The sequence below is a fragment of the Acipenser ruthenus genome, chromosome 9 (genome assembly GCF_902713425.1).
Source record: "Acipenser ruthenus chromosome 9, fAciRut3.2 maternal haplotype, whole genome shotgun sequence".
In the NCBI taxonomy this organism is placed as follows: domain Eukaryota; kingdom Metazoa; phylum Chordata; class Actinopteri; order Acipenseriformes; family Acipenseridae; genus Acipenser; species Acipenser ruthenus.
This window is the reverse complement of record NC_081197.1, coordinates 49,290,456-49,314,099: the sequence shown is the minus strand read 5'-3', so window position 1 is coordinate 49,314,099 and position 23,644 is coordinate 49,290,456. Positions and strand designations below refer to the sequence as shown.

The window sequence follows — 23,644 nt, the reverse complement described above, 5'->3', positions numbered from 1 at the left end:
AAGTTGGAGACAGGTGTCACTTGTATTACAAACTCATTGGGCCTCAACATTTACCAAGCTAAAATAGATTTCAAATGGCATTCACTCAATGCAATTATAACATGAAAAAAATATGAATCTGTCAAAGGGCCATTTTATATTTAAACCCATTTAACCTACTATATTACTTGGAATTTTCTACCTCAGTGGCAGATATTCACAAGCTGCTGCTTGGAGAAGACTTGAATCTATGAAAAAAGGATTACCAATGCTCCTTATGAAAGTATATCAAGCTGAAAACCCAGTAGCTTTTTTAAAATTATGAAACAGGGCATTTATTTATCCTTTCTAACTTCTGGTGCCCTATTTACCCAAAAGCTGTCAACTGGAATTAATCTGATCCTAATTAACTGCAAACGGTTGTGATATTTGCTTGTTGCACAGTAGCGTGCTGCCAGGTACACAGGAGTAAAACAATCTGGATTAGCTACCAGAGCATGTGCTGTTTGCCTGGGACGTGAATAGGCAACAGCCCGCAGAAAACAGGATATACACCCAGGAGAAAGGGGAAACTGCTGTCTGTGCTTGGAGAGTGTAGGCTTCCTAATAATTTCAGGAGGGAAAGCCTCTCCGGGATTAAAAAACACACAAAAAAACAGTTCTTTAAAAATTGAAGGACAATAGTTTTGCTTTAAGCTTAAACCCAAACTCAGGGTTGTCAAACGTCATGCGACTGGAAACTGTTTATAAGTGTAATCGTCAGGAAACTTTGGAAGGAATGTGCCCCTTTTGACATTTCTAATAAGCAGGACACATTTCCAAACAGAGTGTGAGAGGACACTGAGGAAAGTACTAAAAGCTGTCTCAAATGTTGGTCATGCAGAACGTTCCATTGCACAAGTTCTTAATTAAAATGTCTTTACCTGGAATCGGCTCCAGAAGGAATGGGATTTTTTTTACAAGCAAGACAACAGTAACACACCATTGTGCTCAAGTAATAATCTAAGTAACAAATTGTATTGTATCTTTGTTTAATTGGTGCATCATATTGTACACATGCACATCCCACTGCTGATAGACCATAAGCTAACCTAGCAAGATAAGGGCAACAGAAATTGATTAGGGATGATGTGGCAGGGACAGGGTTAATGTCTCTACCAGCAACCACAGGTGTGGCCACTCTCCAGGTAGTGCTGATTGCTGTGTTGTGTTGGGTTGTGTTGTGTTGTGTTGGGTTGTGTTGTGTTGGGTTGTGTTGGGTTGTGTTGTATTGTGTTGTGTTGGGTTGGGTTGTGTTGGGTTGTGTTGTGCTGCGTTGTGTTGTATTGTGTTGTGTTGTGTTGGGTTGGGTTGTGTTGTGTTGTGTTGTGTTGTGTTGTGTTGTGCTGCGTTGTGTTGCGTGTGTTGTGTTGGGTTGGGTTGTGTTGGGTTGGGTTGTGTTGGGTTGTGTTGGGTTGGGTTGTGTTGGATTGTGTTGTGTTGTGTTGTGTTGTGTTGTGTTGGGTTGTGTTGGGTTGTGTTGTGCTGCGTTGTGTTGTATTGTGTTGTGTTGTGTTGGGTTGTGTTGTGTTGGGTTGGGTTGTGTTGTGCTGCGTTGTGTTGTGTGTGTTGTGTTGGGTTGGGTTGTGTTGGGTTGGGTTGTGTTGGGTTGTGTTGGGTTGTGTTGTGTTGGGTTGTATTGTGTTGGGTTGTGCTGCGTTGTGTTGTGTTGGGTTGCGTTGTGTTGTGTTGTGTTGCGTTGTGTTGTGTTGTGTTGGGTTGGGTTGTGTTGGGTTGTGTTGTGTTGTGTTGTGTTGGGTTGTGTCAGGACTTGTAAAGTAGCAAAGGCGAATGCCCAGCCTACGTTTTTGTGTTTGGTTTACCTTTATTAGAAACTAGGGTTGAATTTAGGTTGAATTCCTGGCCCCTAAACTAAAAGGCTCACCACTTTAGTTAACTGAGAGAACCAGATCCAGAGCTCTATGGCACATTATACCTAAAATACATGCAATACAATTTACTTTTATATAGCACTCTTCATGCGAAGCATCCCAGGGCGCTTTACAATAAAATAAAAAGAAAGCCGAGCAATCCAGCTCAAACAGATGTGTTTTTATAATGTATTTAAAATGTGAACTGTGCCAGCATTCCTGATCTAAAGGCAGGGAGTATCACTACTAAAGGCCCTCCTCATTTCAGCAGACTTCTAGGAGCAACCAGAACCCTTTACCATTTGTGTGCTAGCCCCAAGTTTCAGATACATACTTCTTTGTGGCTGCTGACTCTGGAAAAGGACATACGCTGTGTACGCTGTTCTTAAACACTGTAAAATGAGTGCAGTCACTTTATCTCATTGTGAAGTTGTTAATTTTTTCGATGTCACAGCAAAGCAAGTTTTAAAGAGTCAATTTATCCTATGTGTTGTTCAAGAATGCTTTTTTTCTCTGTGAACAATTTTATTTTAGTGGAAGAAAATAAAACTGTAGGCTAATCCCGGGATTGCAGCCAAAATATAAACACAGTCGCCATGCTGTGGGAGAGTTATACAAAGCTACACAAAAGGTTAAACTTCTGAAAAAAATAAGCTTCACTGTTCAAGTGAAGATGTTACTATTTAATGATGAGACAGAATAAGCTTCAATTTCACAATACATCCAGGATACATTTTGCAAGCCAAAACATAAGTACATTTACCTTTACACCAACAAGGATTTGTTAAAAAAAAATCTTCTCCAAACTGCGATTTCACAAAATAAACAGCCAGTCATAAAATAACCCAGTGAAACACCTGCAACAAAATTGTAGTCTGGTCCTAGGTAGATTTAGTTCATTCAAGTGTATATACATATGAGAAAAAAACAAAACAGGAGTAACAACCAATGTTTTAAACCTATTCCCCATCCTCTCTTGAGTATAGCAACACCTTCAAATGTCCCCAAGCAGGCATTGGGAGCCCTAATAACTGTAGCACAGAAAGTGCATTATAGTGTTCCAGACTCTAAGGACGAACTGGTCTTACCAATTTTACGTTGCCATCTATGGTTTCTGCTAGATTAGCAAAATACATCAATCTGGATAAATACATTTTAACATGAAACTCATTTTGTTTGAATTCTGGCCTGGGTTAAAAGGCGAACAGTTTCCCAGTAAAAAATAGAAGCTCGCTCTGTGTGACGGGGTACACCCCGCCCCGGTGTGTATTTTGTATTCTGTTGTATTATTATTATTTAAAATGTATGGTTTGGTGTTTAAAAACACGTTGTTTTATTTTACATCATGGACGGGGTTAAAATTCCCCATCCATGTTAAACTCGAGTAGAATGTGACTGTCTGCAGATTGATTCATTTATTACTAATCTGAAGACGGTCACATCTATTAAAACCCGCAGCTTTGACTGAACGAGGTTGGCTGTTGAGAGGCGCAACGTTGAGTAGAGAACTGAAATAGAGAAATTAATTTACATGTTGCAGTACAGTATTGAAATATTCTGAATAAAAAGTACGGTAGCGCACTGCAGCATAGATGACACAGTTTTTCTTTTTTTTTTTTTTTAATTCTTAGTGTTTTAGATGCACAGATTGAAATTTTAAAATATGTTCTATTAATGAACAGTATAGTATAGAGTTACTCTTGATTCCACGCAAAACAGGCAAATTTGTTGTATCAGCGCTGCTTCTGTGTTAATTATGCTCAGTCCTTTGAAGTGACATTTAAATGGTTTGATTGTATTAGTGATACGAGCTCTTCTATGCTGGAAAAAAGGAAACACAATTAATGGTGTTACAATAGCTATCCAGGAGAGAGATATATATAGACTTTTTCATATCAGAAACATAGTCAAATGAAAATAATAAAATATGCATTGGGCAGCAGTGTAGAGTAGTGGTTAGGGCTCTGGACTCTTGCCCGGAGGGTCATGGGTTCGATCCCAGGTGGGGGACACTGCTGCTGTAACCTTGAGCAAGGTACTTTACCTAGATTGTATAAATGGGTAATTGTATGTAAAAATAATGTGATTTCTTCTAACAAGTGTAAGTCGCTGAGAAATTAATAATAATGTGTTGATTATAAAAAAAAACTGTTTTGCATAAATAACATTTTCATTTTTGTAACAAAAAAAGTTTTATACTACAAAAATAAGGTTTTTGATAAAAATGATTCCACAAACTGTCAATGTGGCTTGCCATGCATTAATCTCTAAAAGAGAGTTAACTCGATTAACTATTTTTTTTATTTAATGAATGCCTGATGGGAAGTACTGTACATTCCAATAAAATTAAATAATAAAAAAAATCAACATAACGTGTGTGATCAATATACCTTAAGGAGAAAAAAAAACTGTAAAAATGTCCTGTCAAATGACCCATTCCTACATTAAACACTGATATTATGTTAACATTAAACCGTTATATTAAGTCAAGAGAACCTTCTATTTGAAACACGTTCATTGTCCACAAGGGGGCGCAAACGAGTCAGTTAACAAAAGTTTGTTCGTTCCAGATTTGGGGAAGCAACATTAGTTTTAGGAACTGTTTACCATCAACCTTTCTTCTTGTAAAATCCTCCAGTCATTAAAATCTCCCTTATTTTTTTACCAGCATAAATCCTTTTGAAATTAGTGTTACGTGTCGTACAAGCTCCTGGATTTCATGTACTGTACTTCTGAAGTGCCTGTACAGGATGTATGATGGCTAATGTTATAAAGTGAAACGCATTTGTTTCGTGCAACCATGCAGTCCTGTCAACATTAACCATAACGCTGTCATAAATTCACTTAAAGTAATTATATCATGATGGGATACATCATGGCACTAATCTGTGAGGTAACCATTTTATTGTCCTTTCTTCTGATTCATTGTTTTCTAAAGCAGGGCTTTATGTAAAACTGTAACAGATACAACAATGTTATTGCTCAGCAGCACAATTTGACTTTATTTATCAATTGATTAACTACATGCCTTGAAACTGTTCATTTGAAAAACGAATGCAACTTAAATATACAAAGCACACTTCTACACACCAACGGAAAGTAAGAGGCAGTATGATGTATGACACCAGAGGAATTTAGAAAGCATGCGCATTTGGTTTTGAGGAAGGTCAGCTGCTTTACATTCCCTAAAAGCTCCAAAGTGTGTATGTTAAACAATGTGGAACATTGTATGTGTAACAGTGTGTATGTTACACAATGTGGAACATTGTATGTGTAACAGTGTGTATGTTAAACAATGTGGAACATTGTATGTGTAACAGTGTGTATGTTAAACAATGTGGAACATTGTATGTGTAACAGTGTGTATGTTAAACAATGTGGAACATTGTATGTGTAACAGTGTGTATGTTAAACAATGTGGAACATTGTATGTGTAACAGTGTGTATGTTAAACAATGTGGAACATTGGATGTGTAACAGTGTGTATGTTAAACAATGTGGAACATTGGATGTGTAAGATTTAGAGGCGTGAATCCTACCTGCAAACAGTGAAGCCAGGGCTTTAACTTACAAAAATAAAACCGCACAATAGAAATGATCCTGTATTTAAACCCAAACTTCCTGCCTCTCTCTGTGGTCAGTGTTGTCTTCCTCCATCCTCCTCATCCATTAGCTCTCGCTCAGCTAAATTCATAAGGAGGATTATTCCTTGTGCATGAAAGCATAACAACGTGCACTGTACCCCCAGAAGCCCAAACTGCTACTCCATAGTACTGCTTATATTTATTGATTGGTTTATTTACGGTCCAGACCAATTACCCAATCTTCTTTACAAGCTTTCCAGCTGACCTTTCTGAGTTTCCTGCTTGTGATTCTCCTACGCTCTTCACACTGACCGTGTTGACTTGTTTCTGCAAGTGAAATAAATCAGCTGATTCCTGCACGTTGTGCGGGCCACACCCTCTTTATTTCTGTCTGCAGTGAGCAGTCTCCCCCATAGCCCTTAAAGGGGTACTTTACATTTGTATAGAGCTTTCCCATTTACTAACTCCCAGTTTCCACAGTTGTAAGCGGCGCAGATATTATAGCTGCACACACTGGTGGTTTGATTTCTGAAACCACATCACAGAAATTCACAACTGGTTCAAAAGAAACATTGTTGCTGTATAGTCATTATAAAGCATGTGCCCACTGGAACCTATTAGCAGCATCTACACTTATAATTTCACTGAGAGTGTAGCACTCACACTCAGAATGTCAATGACAAAGCATTCTAAATGTTTAAACCACAACAGGTTCTATAAGAACAGATTAAGTACGTTAATATCAGGTTTTCATCTGTTTTTTAGTTAGATTTAGACTTTTATGTTTGTAAGTTTTCAGTGGCTACTTCTACTCAAGTTGAGAGCGTACTTTATTATTACAGTTTTCTTTATTTATTTGGCAGACACCTTTATCTTGCAGTCTTTGTCGGACAGACCCTGACGAAGCAAAGAGTGAGTGAGAAATACACTCTCAACTTGATTAGACAAAGCCACCAAACATTTACCAACAAACGGTTAAGCAGTTAAGGAATTAAATATAAATTGTAGGTGGTATAAAATATTCCTATAGTCTGCAGTAAGTATGCCCTGGCAGCACAGCTTGGAATGTATTTATTTTTAGTGCTGTACAGATCAAATAATCAGCCTGTGATTAAACCCTAGCACATTTCACAGTTTGTCTTGTCTTCAGTCCAGTTTTGCTCAGTTTTGTGGCCAGGCGACACCTGACTAAGGAGGGACAGTCACAGAGCTGTGGTTTGATCCCAAGGTCTCCTGCCTTCTGATCCTCTGCCCTAATCACTGGTCCTTAGGCCTCAGTGTGTGAGCCTTTCATACCAAAGGCAGACAAAGGAAAGGCTTGGCAAAAAGGCATGTTGATCCAATTTTTGAAAGACACTAAATATAACCTGTGTTGGGGGTGTTTGTGGAAAAATAATCTGCAAAACAGGACAACAGTTTTTGAATATCTGTAAAAATCAGTATTTAAGAATATGAAAACTAGAATGCTATGATAATCTATACAACATTCTATTACTCCAATAATATCATTTCGCAATAGTGTTTTGTACAATATAACTATACAATGCAGTTTTTAAACATTATTCATGTTTAAAAGGGTAGCTCCCAAACAAAACATATCCTGGCAATGGTGGGAACAGGATACCAAAGTGGAGCCTGAGCTTTTTACAACATTAGTGGCAGGTCAGCATTCTAGATGTAGAATTCCTGCTCAGGATCCTCCTCTGGCGGTTCGTGACTTCCGACTTGTTGTCGGAGGGTGATGCTCTCGGTCTCTGTGCCGTGTCCGCTGTCTCCAGAGTGCCTAAGGGCCGGGGGGGTCAGTCTGTGCGAGGGGCTGGACGCGCTTTGAGGCCGCTGCGGTTTGAGAGACGAGGGGCAAGAGGAGCCGCAGAAGGAGATATCCGAGAGAGAAGGGAGAGAGCTGCAGGAGAGGCCGGAGTAGGAAGGGAGAGGGTTGTTATGCATTGAAAGAGGCCGCGTCCGAAGGGGTATGGCTCTCGGAGGGTGTCTGTAGACCTTGTCGGGAGAAGAAAACGACTGGAAATTAGCAGCCAGTCTGGTGTAGGCAGAGACCACAGACATGTCGGAGCTGGTAAGCTTCAGCCCAGTGTCCACGTCTGTCTCCTCAGCATCCTCCAGGTTGTCGATGTTGAAGCGGAAGGCTGCAGTCCTGTTGGAGAAGCTGCTGGAGAGCAGCGAGGGGGCTGGGGATGGGGAGTGTCTGACAGTTGGCAGGCAGTACAGGGAGCAGCTCCTCTGTACCGTCCAGGAGGTCTCAGAAGTGCTGCTGGTCCTCTGGCTGCTGTCGTCGCCCTGGCAAGAGCTGGACAAGTCCTGCTGGGAGAGCCGGTGGTGCTGTTTGGAGTGGGAGGGTGGCTGCAGCTTTTGGTAGCGTTTGTTTCGGTAGGAAGCAGGCCCCCGGCCACGGTGAGTGTTTGTGGCCGGTGCTGTGTAGGATGACTCCAGCTGGGGGTCGAGCTGAGAAAGAGTGGGCCTCCGATGGGAGTTTCTGGATGAGCCTCGGACCTGCAGCAACAGCAAATGAGAAGTTTTGGGTTATTTCATCAGTATTGTAAATTAATTGCACTATTTCAATAAATCATCACTTTTATAAGAAAGTCCCCCCTCTCACACAAAGTTAAAAAGTGACAGAATAGCTTAGCTCTTTGGTTGCTCTCTTCATTCACCGGGTCCTCAATATTTACCCACAAGTGCTTCTTACTGCCTGTGGCAAGCCTACGCAAAACTGTTAAAAATACAGTTGAATAAGGTCATATCAAATAATCAAAATCTCCACAGAGGACTCCCTAAATCAGGCAACTCTCACACCCCACAATAAGAAGCTGTTACTGGTACAGTACTTTCAGAAAGGGAAACCTAAATCACACAACTGATGTTTCCAAGGAAGTTTCCGTTTCATTTCCTAAGCATTTAAACTTGCAATATTTAAACGTATTAAACATATTGGGAGTGTTTGTGAAAATCAGAAAGGTGCCCTCCATCACTTCAACATGTATTTGTGTACAAGACTGTATGTGTACAACATGTAATTGCATATGGAAAAGACTGTGAAGAAATATTAGATACCAAATAAACTGGCCTATATTTTTAACAGCTATATTTTTTACAAATGTATACTTTTAAGCGAATTTCAGAATAACAACAAAATAATGAAATGTGCCTTTATAAAGGCTGGCTTTGGAACGAGTGAGAAACATATCCGTGACAAATCCAAGTACACGAAGGTCAGGTATAATGATGCCACCAGAGGGCGGTGTAAGACTGCAATGACCACTTCAATGTACAATTATGCTCAAGTATACATTTCAAAATATAATATATTGCTGTCTTCTGTGCTCTCTACTTTATCACCAAGCAGTCTGGTATGTTAACAGTCTCATAAAGGTAGCTGTGCCTCCTAATAATAATGCATTTACAAAATGCTGTTCTCTTTAGTTATGCAGCAATGACATCATAAAAAACGGGCTGGCTTTTTTGGGTTAAATGAAACACACATTTTTTACATAACTAGCCCTCTTTTCTCAGGGTGTTGTGCCAGACACTTTTCAGCACAGTGACCTGCAGTTTAAGAGGTTTGTTCTGCCTCAGTGGGTAGGGCAGTCCTTAAAGCAGGACAGGGCTGCCTGCTTATTAATCATGGCAATGTTTCAGTACAGGGTCTGTGAAACCAGCCATTCAGCCACAGGTGACAAATAGCGAAACACCATCATAAGCATGCATGTTAATAAAGCAAGCCTGCCTATCTGCAAACTGTGACATGTGTCTTGGGTCCAAATGAAATGTCTTAATACCATTAAAGGCAACCATCACAGTGGATGCTTACCTGTACTTTGCTGATGGTTGTCTGTGTGAAACAGTAGCCTGGATTCCTCCTGGTTACCTCATTTCCACTTTGCTAGGCCCTGTCTGACATCTTTCATTGTGCCAGAAACAGAATGCTCTGGCTGGGCTGCAAACTGCTGTCTCCTGACTAACTAAGAATCTGTGTGCTGAATGGCAATTTATTCACGCAACATTAGCAATGCGAGCGAGGAACCTCATTTAGCAACTCGTCACGAAAATCAAACCAGTACAAATAAATCTTAAAGTAATCTTCCTGCTCAGAAGAGCCAGAAAAAGAATTCTGTAATATATCATCCCAAGTGTAGTAAATAAAATACAAATAAAATGGTGTCTCAAAGTCCCATCTAACCCTTCAGCAATGCCATAGTCCAGTACATGAAGTGTAGGTCTCTCTTTGAATGAGTGCTTGTATTACTGAGATGTACCTGTGACATAACTAAACATAGAGCAAAATCCTAATGATCTTCGTTTTAGTGATCATTTAATGCAAGTTAATACTGTATAGGGGACACACAACATATTGGGCCATATTTTCAAAGTGTTTACTGTATACTTTTATTTATTCATTGTAAGATAAAGATTCAACAGTAATGTACAAAACTGAGAAACAAACAAGTTGAGAGTCCTTCAAATACATGACTTTGATGTTGGTTATGTAAAGTCAATTGGTGTTTCCAAAAAATAGGGAGTTAATTAAAGACTGGAGTAACTATTTGAAAATATAGCCCATTAGCATTAAATATAATTGTGATTTACCCAGTGTTTTTGTAAGGGTCCATGAAGTAGTTGACAAATGTAGTTTTATAAGCAGCAGGTATCCAATTACAAAGAGAGAAAGGTCCTTGCTGTAACTTAAAGACCAAACAACTACTGACAGTGCAAACCATAAAGCAGTATTGATTTCCAAATCCATCTCTTTTAGTTACAATATGATTCTTTTTTATACTTCATTTAATAAGTGCAGTGGAACTTAGTCATACTGAAAGTGACTTACGTCACACATCTATGAAGAAACATCTATATGGAGACTTTTCAGAGACTTTTTTATGTAGCCCTCCATGACAGGAAACTAATAGTAACACTAAAAAGACAGAGAGAAAAGCTGATTTCCAGGTATTGTGTGCGGAGAAAAAGCAGCCACCAGCACTGGTATCAGTGGGGAGAGATACGTTGCACTTTCAAAATGCTTTGTTTTAACAACAGGACTGCATTTGCAAGGCTAGCTTCCAGCCAAATACCCATAAACATCAATTAACCTAATTGTTTCTAGTAAACTGATGGTGCTTTTAAAGTATACCTGGATATCATGACAAACATATGCGATACCCATGTAAACCTGATGCAGTATACAGGGGGTGAGATTTTGAAGACTGGTCTCTTGCTGGGAATACTAAGGGCACTAAAAGTGACAAAAACAGGCAAGTCAGCATTTGAAGGGGTTGACGGTAACTGGTAAGATGTAATTGATTTTGTGTGTGGCTGGTGCTACAAAGTACAATAGGCTGCTGTGGTTATTTACTGTGTGCAGTCATTCTGATTGTACTTCCCGTGGTAAAACAAAGGCAGCCATGGGAAAGAAGTATCATTTAGACAATGCTTTGCCATTTGTTAATCTTAATATAGCATAGAAAATGCACAGCATAAGCTTGGGAAAAGCATGACAAATTTATTAAGCAAATTTGGCAAAACTTTTGTGAGGGTTACCACCGAATATCAGATGATGCTTATACCTGTAAAAGAATCTTGTTTCCATCATAGTCTTCCGTCTGCCAGCGGACAGCGCTAATGGGGGTGCAGGGATTGGGGAGCAGGGGGACCAGCTGGCCGATCTCTTTGACGCGGAACTCGATGATTGCAGACTCGGTGGGGGTGGGGTACTGGTCCTTGGGGAACCTCTTCAGAGAGAGCTGGATCTGCATGTCCATGTTGGAGTACACAATGAAGAAGCAGAAATCCCCCTTTTTCTGGGACACCTCCTTCTCGAGGATCAACTGGTACATCTTCACCATGTCCACAAAGTTCTCGTGGCTGCAGTAGATAGTGAAGCGCACAATCTCCTTGCCATAGTGCACCTGACGGATGGCCCACAGTGGGGTGCTGTTGGACAGGGTGAAGAAGTCCTGGTTGCAGGGCATGTAGGGCAACATGCGGCCGTTCACTCTCTCCGTGTGGTGGTACTGCCAAGGCGGGCGTCGGAGGGACTGGTGGAGCTGCTGGAACTGCTCCTCTCCGTACTCCTCCTGCAAGAACAGGATGATGGCCAGTGAGGGCTGGAACACGATTCCAGTCCTGCACCTTTCTGGCTTCTTCCAGCAGCCTCGCTCAGAGACACGGAAAAGCTGCAGGTCCGGGCGGATCCAGGCCAGCACTTTATCAATGGCTTTCTGGAGGGTCCTGCCGTTCCCCGGGTCAGTGATGATATGGACGCTAACCAGAAATGGGTCCTGCACATCGCCCATGGACAATTCACCTTGGAGAAAAATTAACCAGATGTTAATCGAAGTTTAAGTACATGTATGTATGATTTTTAAATTGCTGATGAGCTCTTGATATTCATTTCAGTAGGCATTTTGTGCAATGAATGTATCAGAAGCCCACAAAAAGATTATAAACTGTGTACTAGTATTGCAGTATATTGTATACAATACAAGAAAACATTACACTCCAGTTGATGATACGTTCTTGTACTGCTTTTTTTTTGTTGCAACACTGTGTCAAGGCAAGATACAGCTACTGTAAGTTGGTGGAGGGGGACATGGATGAGCTATGGCTTTGCGGTTATCACAAGTGCACAAGCCAAACAACTGTCTCTGCCAAACAGTGCATGCTTTGAACTCCAAGACTGATGCTTTGAATTGGCTGGGAGACACAGAGTGCGCTGCCTCTTCTGTTTTTATATACTTTGCATTGTAGCATAGGGAGTGAAGATAGGAGAGTAGTATTGGCTCCTGCTGGCACGTGTGAACGGATAATAAGACTTGTGAAGGACGGCTATTGCAGTCTAAAATCTGTCTAAAAGCCCAGACCAGCTGCTTATTACAGATTGAGAGCTCTGAGTATTTGGCTCTGTTAAAATTAATTGCAAGTGTCTGGCCATATGTGAAAAGAAACAGTGGTGTTCAGAGAGCAAGCCAGCGGTTTGGTCTGTTACTATTTCTTGTTCAAGTGCGTCCTCAATGCCTTTACTCCTGCTTTGGCTCACAGACATGCCTGGGTGATTGGTATTGCTCTGACTTTCAAGTGACAGTCCCTGTGCTGCTCCTAAACCTACACTGTGATAGGGGGAGGCTTGTTGGATATTGAATATTAAGTCCCTCTCTACAGACCAGTTTGACTTCCATGAAAAGTGTATCAAGTTAAATGCAGGTAAAACTGATAATCAATGTCATGTATGGTTTATTAGGGACACTTCATTCAACAACAGTGACAATTAAATTACATTTTATTTTAAAAGATTAAAATCACATTTTTTACAAGAGACACGTGTTGGTGGATATCAGAAAAAATGGGGCCTGAGCAAAGGTATGCAATTTAGCAAGTAGTGTTTAACATATAGTTGAGGAGCCATTAAATCCGGATTTCAAGGCCATTCTAAACAGTGTTTTATATTAAAAATGTTAGTCACATGATGAAGTGTATATCTATTACATATGGGCTGTGATTGATTCTCAGCTCAGCCAACAAGAGACATCCTTCAACTATCCAGGGTAAAGAGCAACGCAACATACAAAAAACAGCAATGTTAATTTCTCAAATGGCTCTGACTGCCCTCTCACCAATCCACCCACACACTCAATTAGGGTGATCATTCCTTTATTAGTCCAGTGGTTTTACAGAACATTGCTGTTGTTGTTGTCCCTCATAATGAGTACATTATATCACTTCCAAATGAAAGCACAATATAAATGTTGAATCCAGAATCCCTGTTCAGACATGTTAGTCAGAAAAACAAAGACAACTGAGGTAGGCTTGTCTACTCAGAAGGCCCTGGAGCCTGGAGAGCTTGTGCATTAGGATTCTATAGTTGTCCTTGAGTGTGCCACAAGGACTCCAAAGTGAAAACAAGCTGCCTCTAAGGACCACCAGAGCACAGCACAACACCCTCATTAGCTTCTGAAGTTACGTACACAGAGGAGAAAATCTTCTTTTGTTGAGCAGGAAGGAGCTAACAGCTAAGCTCCAGGGGGAACAGTGCAACTCACAGGCCCTGAACCAAGCTTGGCAACCCCCCTAACCTTTGTACAGGGCTGCCTGAACCTAACCTCCTTCCCTCTGTCTCGTGTATTGCACCCTGCAGACTTAACATGACGCGAGATGTCAGGTAGAACAAATGTTCAAAGTCTGTAAATATACAGGCAATATATGATGCACAGTTTCTAGATGTTTACAGTGCATGCAGTGCTTCATACGCCTCAGAGACCAACCCCGGGTGATTCCAGGTTGAACACATCCTCCTCACTATTTCACTTCACACTAGGGTGACAGGAGGTTTCCCCTTTGAAATGACAGTAGCATACGGCTGCTTAACAGCAGACAGTCATCAAAGTTACCTGTTGATAAGTATGAAACAGGCAGGGTAAATAATTAAACAAAATCACTGATTTAAAAAATGTGTTTCAAATCTTAAAAAGATAGGACTGGATAAGAATCGGACAGGGAGGATTACTAGCGTCAGTGAAGTATTAGTAAACTGTTAATCTGTATCAAATGTCTGATCCTGTCTTTGAAACAGCTACTGGTTGTATGATGTAACAGTAGGCAAGTTCAGTAACACAAACACTGAAGGCTCACATCTCATATACAAAAATTCTATAAGAGCTATTTTTATTGTAGTCTGTAGTAGGTTGGACTGGAGAACCCAATTCAATTACATTAAATGTTGGGAAAATTATAGATGCATTACTATATATAAAATGGTGAACTGTTGGCTGATTCTGGTTCTGTATTAGTATTTTAATTAATCAGGTTTTGTTAAAATAAGCAGCTTGACAGCAGGTTTCTAGTGATCCCTAGTGTACATGTACCTATTTATATAGCTATGAAGGTCTTGTATAGTGTAGTATGTTAGTGGCTAAGCTCCCTTTACTATATGGAGCAAAAATACAGGAATAATAACTTTCTGAAACATCAAAAGAATGAAAATACATTTTTAATGGGACAGCCAAAAAGTACAACGCAGAAATGAATTTTGACAGGTGTGTTACAGATTGCGACCAGTCTTTCTGACCCCTCTCTTTAACAATGCTGCTGACAGACTATGCGGTGAGATCAAATTCAGAGACAGGCATTGCCCAGATTGCCAGACAGACTGAAATTATTACACAAATTGAACCGCTGAAATAGAACTCATATTCTTCTCTGGATGGGCTTTATAAAAAAAAAACATGATAAATCTGATATGGAGAGACATACTGTAGGACCTTTTGTATAAAGTAAGATTTCCTTATTTTTTGTGAATACAGTAAGCTAGCATTCTACCACTTGCCAAAGCACATGTTTTTAATACATTACACATTACATTACTCAAATTAAACAGACACATCTGTTAGTTATAACTGGCAAGTACCCCTTCATTCATTTAACTAGTACAGTAGCGTGTGCAGATCCTAAGAAATGCAGAATGAATTCAATGCACATGTTTATAAAGCCTTTTTTACACAGTAACTCATTTTTGCACCTGTAGTTTCAGCAATTTGTAACTGACTCCCTCTTATGGCATTAAGTATAATATATAAAGACCACCTCACAATTAAGGGCAATGAAGGACAAGGTTTCTCTGTATTTAAAAAAAAATCTCACTTTTTTTTGTGTGTGTGTGTGTGTTATTTATATACCAGTAATTATTTTTTTCCTAGTATGCTTTTTTTTTTTATCCAGTTCAAGTGCCCGGCTTGTCTGGGAAAGGCCCATTTCTGTTCTCCTTCCTACCAGATAAACAATGTATCGGCTATGAATTGTGTTCTGCAGACAGGATGGATGTACCAGTCAATACATTGGACTGTCAGCACATTTCCCAGGGTGCATGTTATGAAAACACGCCTTTGCCCATTTGAAAAAAGACAGGCACCACAGATAGCTCCAGATATGTGTCTGTATTTATTTGGATCAACCTCCTTTTTCCAAATAAGCACAACCACACAGACACTGATAAGAATGACAGCTGAGCTACCTAAGGGGCAAAGGTCAACAACTCTGGATGACAGAACTATACTGCTATGCTAAACAAGCAGAGGTCCCTCACAACATAAAGGGGCAGCTGTCTGGATCAAGGGCAAGGCAGGCAGTGAAATAAATACAGAAATGTGTTTGTGTAGATATTTCTTTTACCACTAGTGAGGCCTTGCCAAGGAAGCAGTAAAAACCTACTTATGACGACTGCTCAGGGGACTGGAAGTGGTGCATATAGAAAGGCGCTCTTTATGCATTTATCATGGCAAATATGCACTATGAGGATTTTCCTTTTCTTTCAAAGCAGGTTTCTCAGATGATCTTTTAAAAAAAAAAACTGTTACTGTTAGTACACGTAGGTAATACAATAATCTAGGGTTTTATTGCAGACTTGTACATATGTATGAAGTTTTTAAGACTTGTGTACATTATGAACAGATTAATAACAAATGAAAGTGGTTTGCACTAATTACAAAATGAGGGGTTGGTCTTAACAAATGGAAAATCCTTTATAAAGGCTTCCCATAGTAAAAGCATAGCAAAGTGTACTAAAGCACAGTGAAAGCATGGTAAAGCACAGGTAAGCATTGTAAAGCATATTAATAAACATGGTAAACTAGGGTACAGTAAATGCCTAGTATAACCATGAGAAAAGCATGGCAAAACTGCAGAAATACCGTGGTAAACTTTTATAAGGGGCGCTTATACTGGTGTATTCTGAAAATGTAAACTAGGATCCGTGGATAAGGTTTTTTTTCTTTTTTTTCTGTGATAAAATGATAAAATATTTGTCTACTTAGTCTTTCATGGTACCTACCATTAAAAACATTCTCTGGCAAGAAACATGATAGAGCTAAATATGTAAAGATATTTTACATGCCTAAGTGGCCCCAGCTGCAATATATATTGTAAACAATCACTTACCTCCTGTGCTTCTGTGGGCAGCATCAAATTATGTGCAAATGCACCACACTGCCCACTAACTATTCACTATTGTTCAAGCACCGAATAAACAGATCATTATAACCTTCCTTTCACATAATCTGCTGTACCCGTAGAAGATATTTGTATGTAACAGTTAACATAGTGAGTATAAAGCACACAGCATGCATGACTGATCTTCCTTACGTTACATCAATTGTGTAATGCACACCTCTTGTACAGTACCTACCCAAATCACCACAGAACATTATTACCCGGGTATACTGTGCATATTGTATATAATTCTCTACCTGTGTTTAACATCCATCACAAATGGATAAACGAATCTCTAAATGTGTGTAAAACTGTATAACGTACAGACGGGCACTTCCACTAATTCTCTCCAGCAGGAAAGGAAAAGACACTACTTTACACCAGTTAGTTAGGCTAATTCCATTTCCCAGAGCAGAGATTAATGGTGTAATATTGGAAATAATCTCTACATTGTGATCTACTTAGGAGCCTGCTGCAGCAAGGTCACTGAGCACATGTGTGCTGGGCAGTGTGGGTTTTATCATAGTTCAACTGCGGAAAGAACCGTTAGAGGCAAACCCATCCCCTGTGTTTCTAAATGTAGCTTTGCATAGTTCTAATTCATGTTTGGGAAGCTATTTGTAGCGTAAAAATACATTGAAAAGGCATGTGCTGTAATAAGAGAGATAAATAATAAAAGAACAAGAAACGATGTGTGGAATTCTAGTAGTTTTGTTAAATTACCAGCAAATGAATGACAGGATGTTACAGACAGAGAGGGAAAAGGTTAGGGTTAGACATGAAATTTAAATACTGTATACAGTAACTATACTTACTACAAGTGGAAGACATGGGGCTGAAGTCAGACCTGCAATGAAAAACAACACAAGATTAAAAATGAAATCAATAAGGCTGTAAATCTATAATACCATGATGTTTAAATCTTTTGTGTAAACGAGTTCAATAAAAAAGCACACATAGAACACACGTATACACCACCATACAAAGAACACATCTTGGATGACTAACCTTGGTACTGCACCAGCCTCTAGATACGTTCTGAGAACAAATTAGAGCAAGTGAAAATCTACATCAAATCTAGGCCTACGCCAATTTGCCAATTTGCCAATTCCTCATTAGCACGCAAAAAAACAAATATCTGAGATGCTCCAAAGTAATAGCCTATGTGCCTTATTTGCCAGGCCTGTATGTCGCAGTTCAAATCTTCAAATCTGCAAAATCATTTCACTACAAACCATGCCCACATTGATTCTGAACTTCGGTCTTTAAAAGTTAAGACCTTCAAAAAGCAAATGAATAAACAGACGCTACTCAGCCCTGCTTCAAGCTCAAGACAGAGTATACATCGCTACTCAGCCCTGCTTCAAGCTCAAGACAGAGTATACATCGCTTACTCAGCCCTGCTTCAAGCTCAAGACAGAGTATACATCGCTTACTCAGCCCTGCTTCAAGCTCAAGACAGAGTATACATCGCTACTCAGCCCTGCTTCAAGCTCAAGACAGAGTATACATCGCTTACTCAGCCCTGCTTCAAGCTCAAGACAGAGTATACATCACTACTCAGCCCTGCTTCAAGCTCGACAGAGTATACATCGCTACTCAGCCCTGCTTCAAGCTCAAGACAGAGTATACATCGCTTACTCAGCCCTGCTTCAAGCTCAAGACAGAGTATACATCGCTTACTCAGCCCTGCTTCAAGCTCAAGACAGAGTATACATCGCTACTCAGCCCTGCTTCAAGCTCAAGACAGAGTATACATCGCTTACTCAGCCCTGCTTCAAGCTCAAGACAGAGTATACATCGCTTACTCAGCCCTGCTTCAAGCTCAAGACAGAGTATACATCGCTTACTCAGCCCTGCTTCAAGCTCAAGACAGAGTATACATCGCTACTCAGCCCTGCTTCAAGCTCAAGACAGAGTATACATCGCTTACTCAGCCCTGCTTCAAGCTCAAGACAGAGTATACATCACTACTCAGCCCTGCTTCAAGCTCAAGACAGAGTATACATCACTACTCAGCCCTGCTTCAAGCTCAAGACAGAGTATACATCGCTTACTCAGCCCTGCTTCAAGCTCAAGACAGAGTATACATCGCTTACTCAGCCCTGCTTCAAGCTCAAGACAGAGTATACATCACTACTCAGCCCTGCTTCAAGCTCAAGACAGAGTATACATCGCTACTCAGCCCTGCTTCAAGCTCAAGACAGAGTATACATCGCTACTCAGCCCTGCTTCAAGCTCTTGTTGGATGATTTCAAGATCTTCAGTTGAAGACCTCAGATTAGATTTCTGGTTGACCCTTTCAGTGCTGAAGCAGACTGTTTGAAGTCCCTGTTAGTCACTGATGAAGCAGCTTCTCAAACGGAAATCATTGAACTTTGGGAAGATGACAGATTGAAGTCTATTCTAGAAGAGGGAACGCTTCACTTTTGGAGCGCTGTATCAAAGGAAAACATACCCAAACATAAGGCATGCTGCCCTCCGACTTATTTCAATGTTTGGCTCAACCTACGTTTGAGTCTGTTTTTTCTACTCTCAAACATGTCAAATCCAAGTACAGATCTGTTCTGACTCATGCGCACTTACATGAACTGTTGCATTCAAACACAATGGAGTACAAGCCACATTTCAAGAAAATATTAAAAAGTAAAGAATGCCAAAAGTCACACTGAGTACAGATCCTGCCTGTGTGTCGTGCTAAAGCGAAGGAAGCTTTATTATTGTCATTGTTGTTGTCGTTATTTTTTCTAATAAGAAAATAAACGGTAGTTAGCTACTCACCCAAATAAGAAACAAAAACAAAACCATGCTTTTATATATTCTGAGAATGTATTTGTTTGGATATCAATATTAAGTATGTACTGGAAAAAATAAAGGTCAGCTGCATTTAATATTGTGTGTGATTCACTTGTAATAGTAATTACTATAAACATATCAGTGAAATGCTAAATTAAGCACTTTTTATAGCTTGTGGCTCTTTGTCACTGTACATTTTATTTTATTTTATTTTCTACAGCTAGCCTGTCACATCTCATAATAATAGGAAATTGACACTGATCCTGACAAATATGGATATTTTGTTTCCAGAAACCAATAGGCCCTCCAATTATTAACATGCCTTACTGTATAAACTATGTATAAACCATTGTACTGTTGCAATCGAATGTGCTGGAATCTCACAGTGTAAAATTGTTGTAAACAAAACCTGTAAATGGATTTCAGTTGTAGTTTGTTTAAAACGTAAAAATTAAAAAGCTTTATTTAACTTAGCATTATGAAACACAAAACATTTAATTTACTTGTTTCCTTTCCATACAATAAGTTAACAAGTTCTTAAAACCATATCGAATTACATTTCTTTTTCTCTTCTAATACACAGTACATGGTAATATACACAGTACAGGGTAATATACAAGGGGCAGGATTTTAAATAAAACAGTGTTATTGTATCGAACTCGCGGTATAGTAACGAGAGCTTCAATAGCAAGTGATTTTCAAACTAAATGTGTTAATTAAATCAGTTTGTTAATGCTTTGAAATTGAGTCGATGAGGTTAATGAACGCATTTCTCGTTTAAAAGCTTAATTGTCGCAGGTCACGTACATCACTTCCTGACTCATTGACTAGATACGGGGAACTCGTTAACCAAAATGCATGCTTTTTTTGTGAACAATTATTTTTATTAATTTTCCTTTTTTTTCCCCACCCCTTGGGAAGAGGGAAATGCGGGAGACAATACAGATCAAAAAAAAAAATATTACAACAATACAGAAATACAACATACTGTAATATGAAGACAGAAACAAGAACATTACTCGAAAATGCATGTTAACGAAATGAAAAAAAATGTATGGAAGCAGAATTCCTACCAGCGAGCAGCAACCAAATGGAAATAAAAAATAATGGGAATATCTATTTTGTGTATAATTTGTAAACTTCATTTAAAATTGTGCATTTTGTCATTCACAATGTACATGTATGTGGGTAGAAATCGGACGCATGGATTAAAAGATAACAAAACAAAGAAATGTAACCCCACTACTCACTTACAATTTACATTATACATAAACTGTGGGTGGAGTCTTACAACATTACGAAACACGTTTAACCAAAATCCACGTCAGTGATCTCGATCACATTCCTAGTGGATCTGTGCATCCTTGTATGCCTGTTCTTCGTTCTTGTGTGGATTAGACACAGTTAAAGCCAAGGACATATTGCAAATCTGCAATCACCTAAGGAAACTTTACTGTAATATCTAATATGCTTTTTTCTATACCAATATTTCATTATTTACAATTAGGTTTTTATTTGTATAATTCAAATAAAATCTACAGTAGAGGTCAGCTGTCATATAATGTACGCATCCAGATTGCACTGATCATTTCTTGGTAGTAAAATCACACTGGGTGCAAATACGGTATATCATTTTAGCAATACAACAAACGTTCCATAAGTTTACAAATGGTTAAAACAAGTGAATAAATCTCATTCATAACCACAAGTATAGAAAAGGCTAAAATATTTTCATAACTACAAATCTTGAATTATCTAGGTAGTTTGTAAGAAATTAATTCTGGTCCTGTACACTCTCTGTCTGTATCATCGGCGTCACAGCCGCGGTCTGTTACATTTCTGTTTCAAGGAGAGTTATAGTCTTTCGTTAATTAAAACCCTCTTTTCTCAAGTGCAAATTAACTCCAGATAAATTACGACAATTAACACGGACTTGCTTTTAAATTCCCACGCAAACAAAAGAAACAGTCACAAGAAGCACTGCTCGTTAAGATAGTAACATTATTTCATAAATAAACATAATTATAAAATGTTCTCATACCAAAGCAATCAGCTCAGAGAAGGCTGAGAGAAGCCTGTCTTCTGACTGGATTATTAACACTGTCTCTGACTTAAGGTGCTTATTAGCACTGACATTTTTTTCACTCTATTCTATAACATTTTCAAGTCGAACCAGTGTATCAGTTTGCTTTCCTCCTGTGTTTTAGAGTACTCAACCCACACACTGAAATGGATCTTGTTACAATAAATATGTTGGTTTGTTGCAATTCGATTTACATTTCTAAGGGTAGGTAGGAGATTTTTTTTGTATTCTATTTGTTTCCTCTGAAAACCTTCCTAATCAAAGAATGATATATGACAAATATAGTATATTTGACTAAACCCTTTACAATGTTAATTTATGATTAAAGTAGGCCTTAGTATCTCTACATACATTGTTATGCATATGCAATTAACATACAAACACTCATCTGATTTTGTTGCCTTTGTATATGAAAAATTATGCAGATGAATGTAAAACACTGAAAGGAGCAAACGGTGCTTTGACACTAATCTAACCTAATGATAACCTACTGTAGGAAGAGTGATACTGTATCCACTCAGAAAGTGTTTATCTGCATATTTCAACTTCAAATACTCTTAAGAAATGCTCCACCAGTAAAAGCTAAGGACAAAACAGCTATGTCTTGCTTCCAGGAACTAAATGATTTCAAGCTGGGATTATATTTCACCAAACATTAATACTAAAACTACACCCCCATGGCACATGATCACATCACAGTAGACTAGCCAATAACACAATATTTACTGTACTACACATTACTAGCATCATTAGCCCCTAGACCTCTGCTTAATAACTTCTGCAGAAGAGACATAGTATAGTTTTCAAGGGAAATAATAATAATAATAATAATAATAATAATAATAATAATAATAATAATAATAATAATAATAATAATAATCTATATTTTCCTAAACAAGAATAAATGTGCTCTGCTAGTGTCCAGTTCTTTATTACTGTCAATTCATATTTTAGTTCAAATTAAACCACATTATTTAGAATCATTCAATAATCTCACAGTCGTTACATATATAAATGACACTAATCCGTTGTAAAGAATGGCATTTTAATAACTCACTAGCACACTTGTACACTGTTCAAACACCGGGCTGGTGTTACGTATTACTTGATTTGACAGTGCTTTCCAGCTGTAGATGTACCTTCTACACCAATCAGATTCGACCAGATTGCTCCTGGTTCCACTCTCAAGCTCTCAGGATGTCAAGATTACTGTATCTGTTGTGTTATTGTTTAGCGTTGTGCGCAGAACACTTGAAAACGCAGTCTGCCAACCTTATTGGCGCAAAACTAAGCGTGTCACTGTGAAACTCTTGCGATGTCACAGCACGACAATATACGGGAGGTGAAGGTGTGGGCATTGCGGTTTTCACCACAGGCACTTCTCACTTCCCCAGAGGTTAACGGTCACAAAGGAACCCAGCAATATGCTATTGTACTTTCTGACACTACCACAATAATAACGCGCAATGTAATCATTTTAAATCATCACACATTATTTGCAAATATAATTCCAGTTAACAGACATTACAATAAGTAATTGTAGTTTATTTTAGTTAATCCATGTATAATTTGAGGGAACGACGTGTTCTGTAAAATCTACAACTCACCCTGCTGTTTCGGCTCCCGAATCCACACACTCATCTTCGGTTAGGTTATTTTCCATTTCAGACGATTAAAACAGGTCTTACGCGCATGCTGTACAACTAACAAACGCTTTCCCATAAACAACAGTGTCTTTTTTGTGCCCGCCGCCCCAAAGCAGTCCGGGTTGTATACTCATCGCTATTCTCAGCAGCCCTGCCCGTGCAACAGGCTTGCCTTCACTTAGTTATGCGTCATCTGCAAGAGGCGTCGACGCTTTCTCTCCAAGACACACACGCACCCCGCGTACAGACAGACAGACAGACAGACACACACACACACACACACACACACACACACACACACACACACACAACATTGACCTTGAATAAACAGGACTACGAAATTCTAGTAATACTCGCGGTTGGTAGATGTACTGCTCAATTTTATAGTTTAAACCCCAATTTAAAAAGGTATTCGCACTGCTGAATAATTTTAAGATTATTAAACTGCGTGGTATTTAGGCTATTTTATAATGTGACAATTCAAAAGGTTTACCAATGTTTACATTTGTCAAGTATACTGTACAGAGATTATATTTTAAAGTAACAGTAGTTTCAAAGTAGAACGATGGAGAAACTAGGCCCTACCTTGAGGTTAAAGAGTGCAAGAATTGTCCAACAGTATCATAAATAGAACATTTGGATTTGCAATAAAATGTG

The 23,644-nt window shown here is 39.1% G+C and overlaps 1 protein-coding gene across 1 annotated transcript; it reads right to left on the bottom strand.

Annotated features, from left to right (window-relative positions):
* Positions 1-4,864: 4,864 nt before the first annotated feature.
* Positions 4,865-23,169, bottom strand: LOC117405482 (protein FAM124A-like). Its single transcript, XM_034008575.3, has 4 exons — positions 22,949-23,169; positions 17,278-17,309; positions 11,050-11,789; positions 4,865-7,981 (listed from the first exon to the last, which is right to left on the bottom strand). Exons 1-4 carry the CDS (start codon positions 23,002-23,004, stop codon positions 7,145-7,147), a joined length of 1,665 nt encoding a protein of 554 aa, XP_033864466.3. The 5' UTR covers positions 23,005-23,169; the 3' UTR covers positions 4,865-7,144.
* Positions 23,170-23,644: the final 475 nt, after the last annotated feature.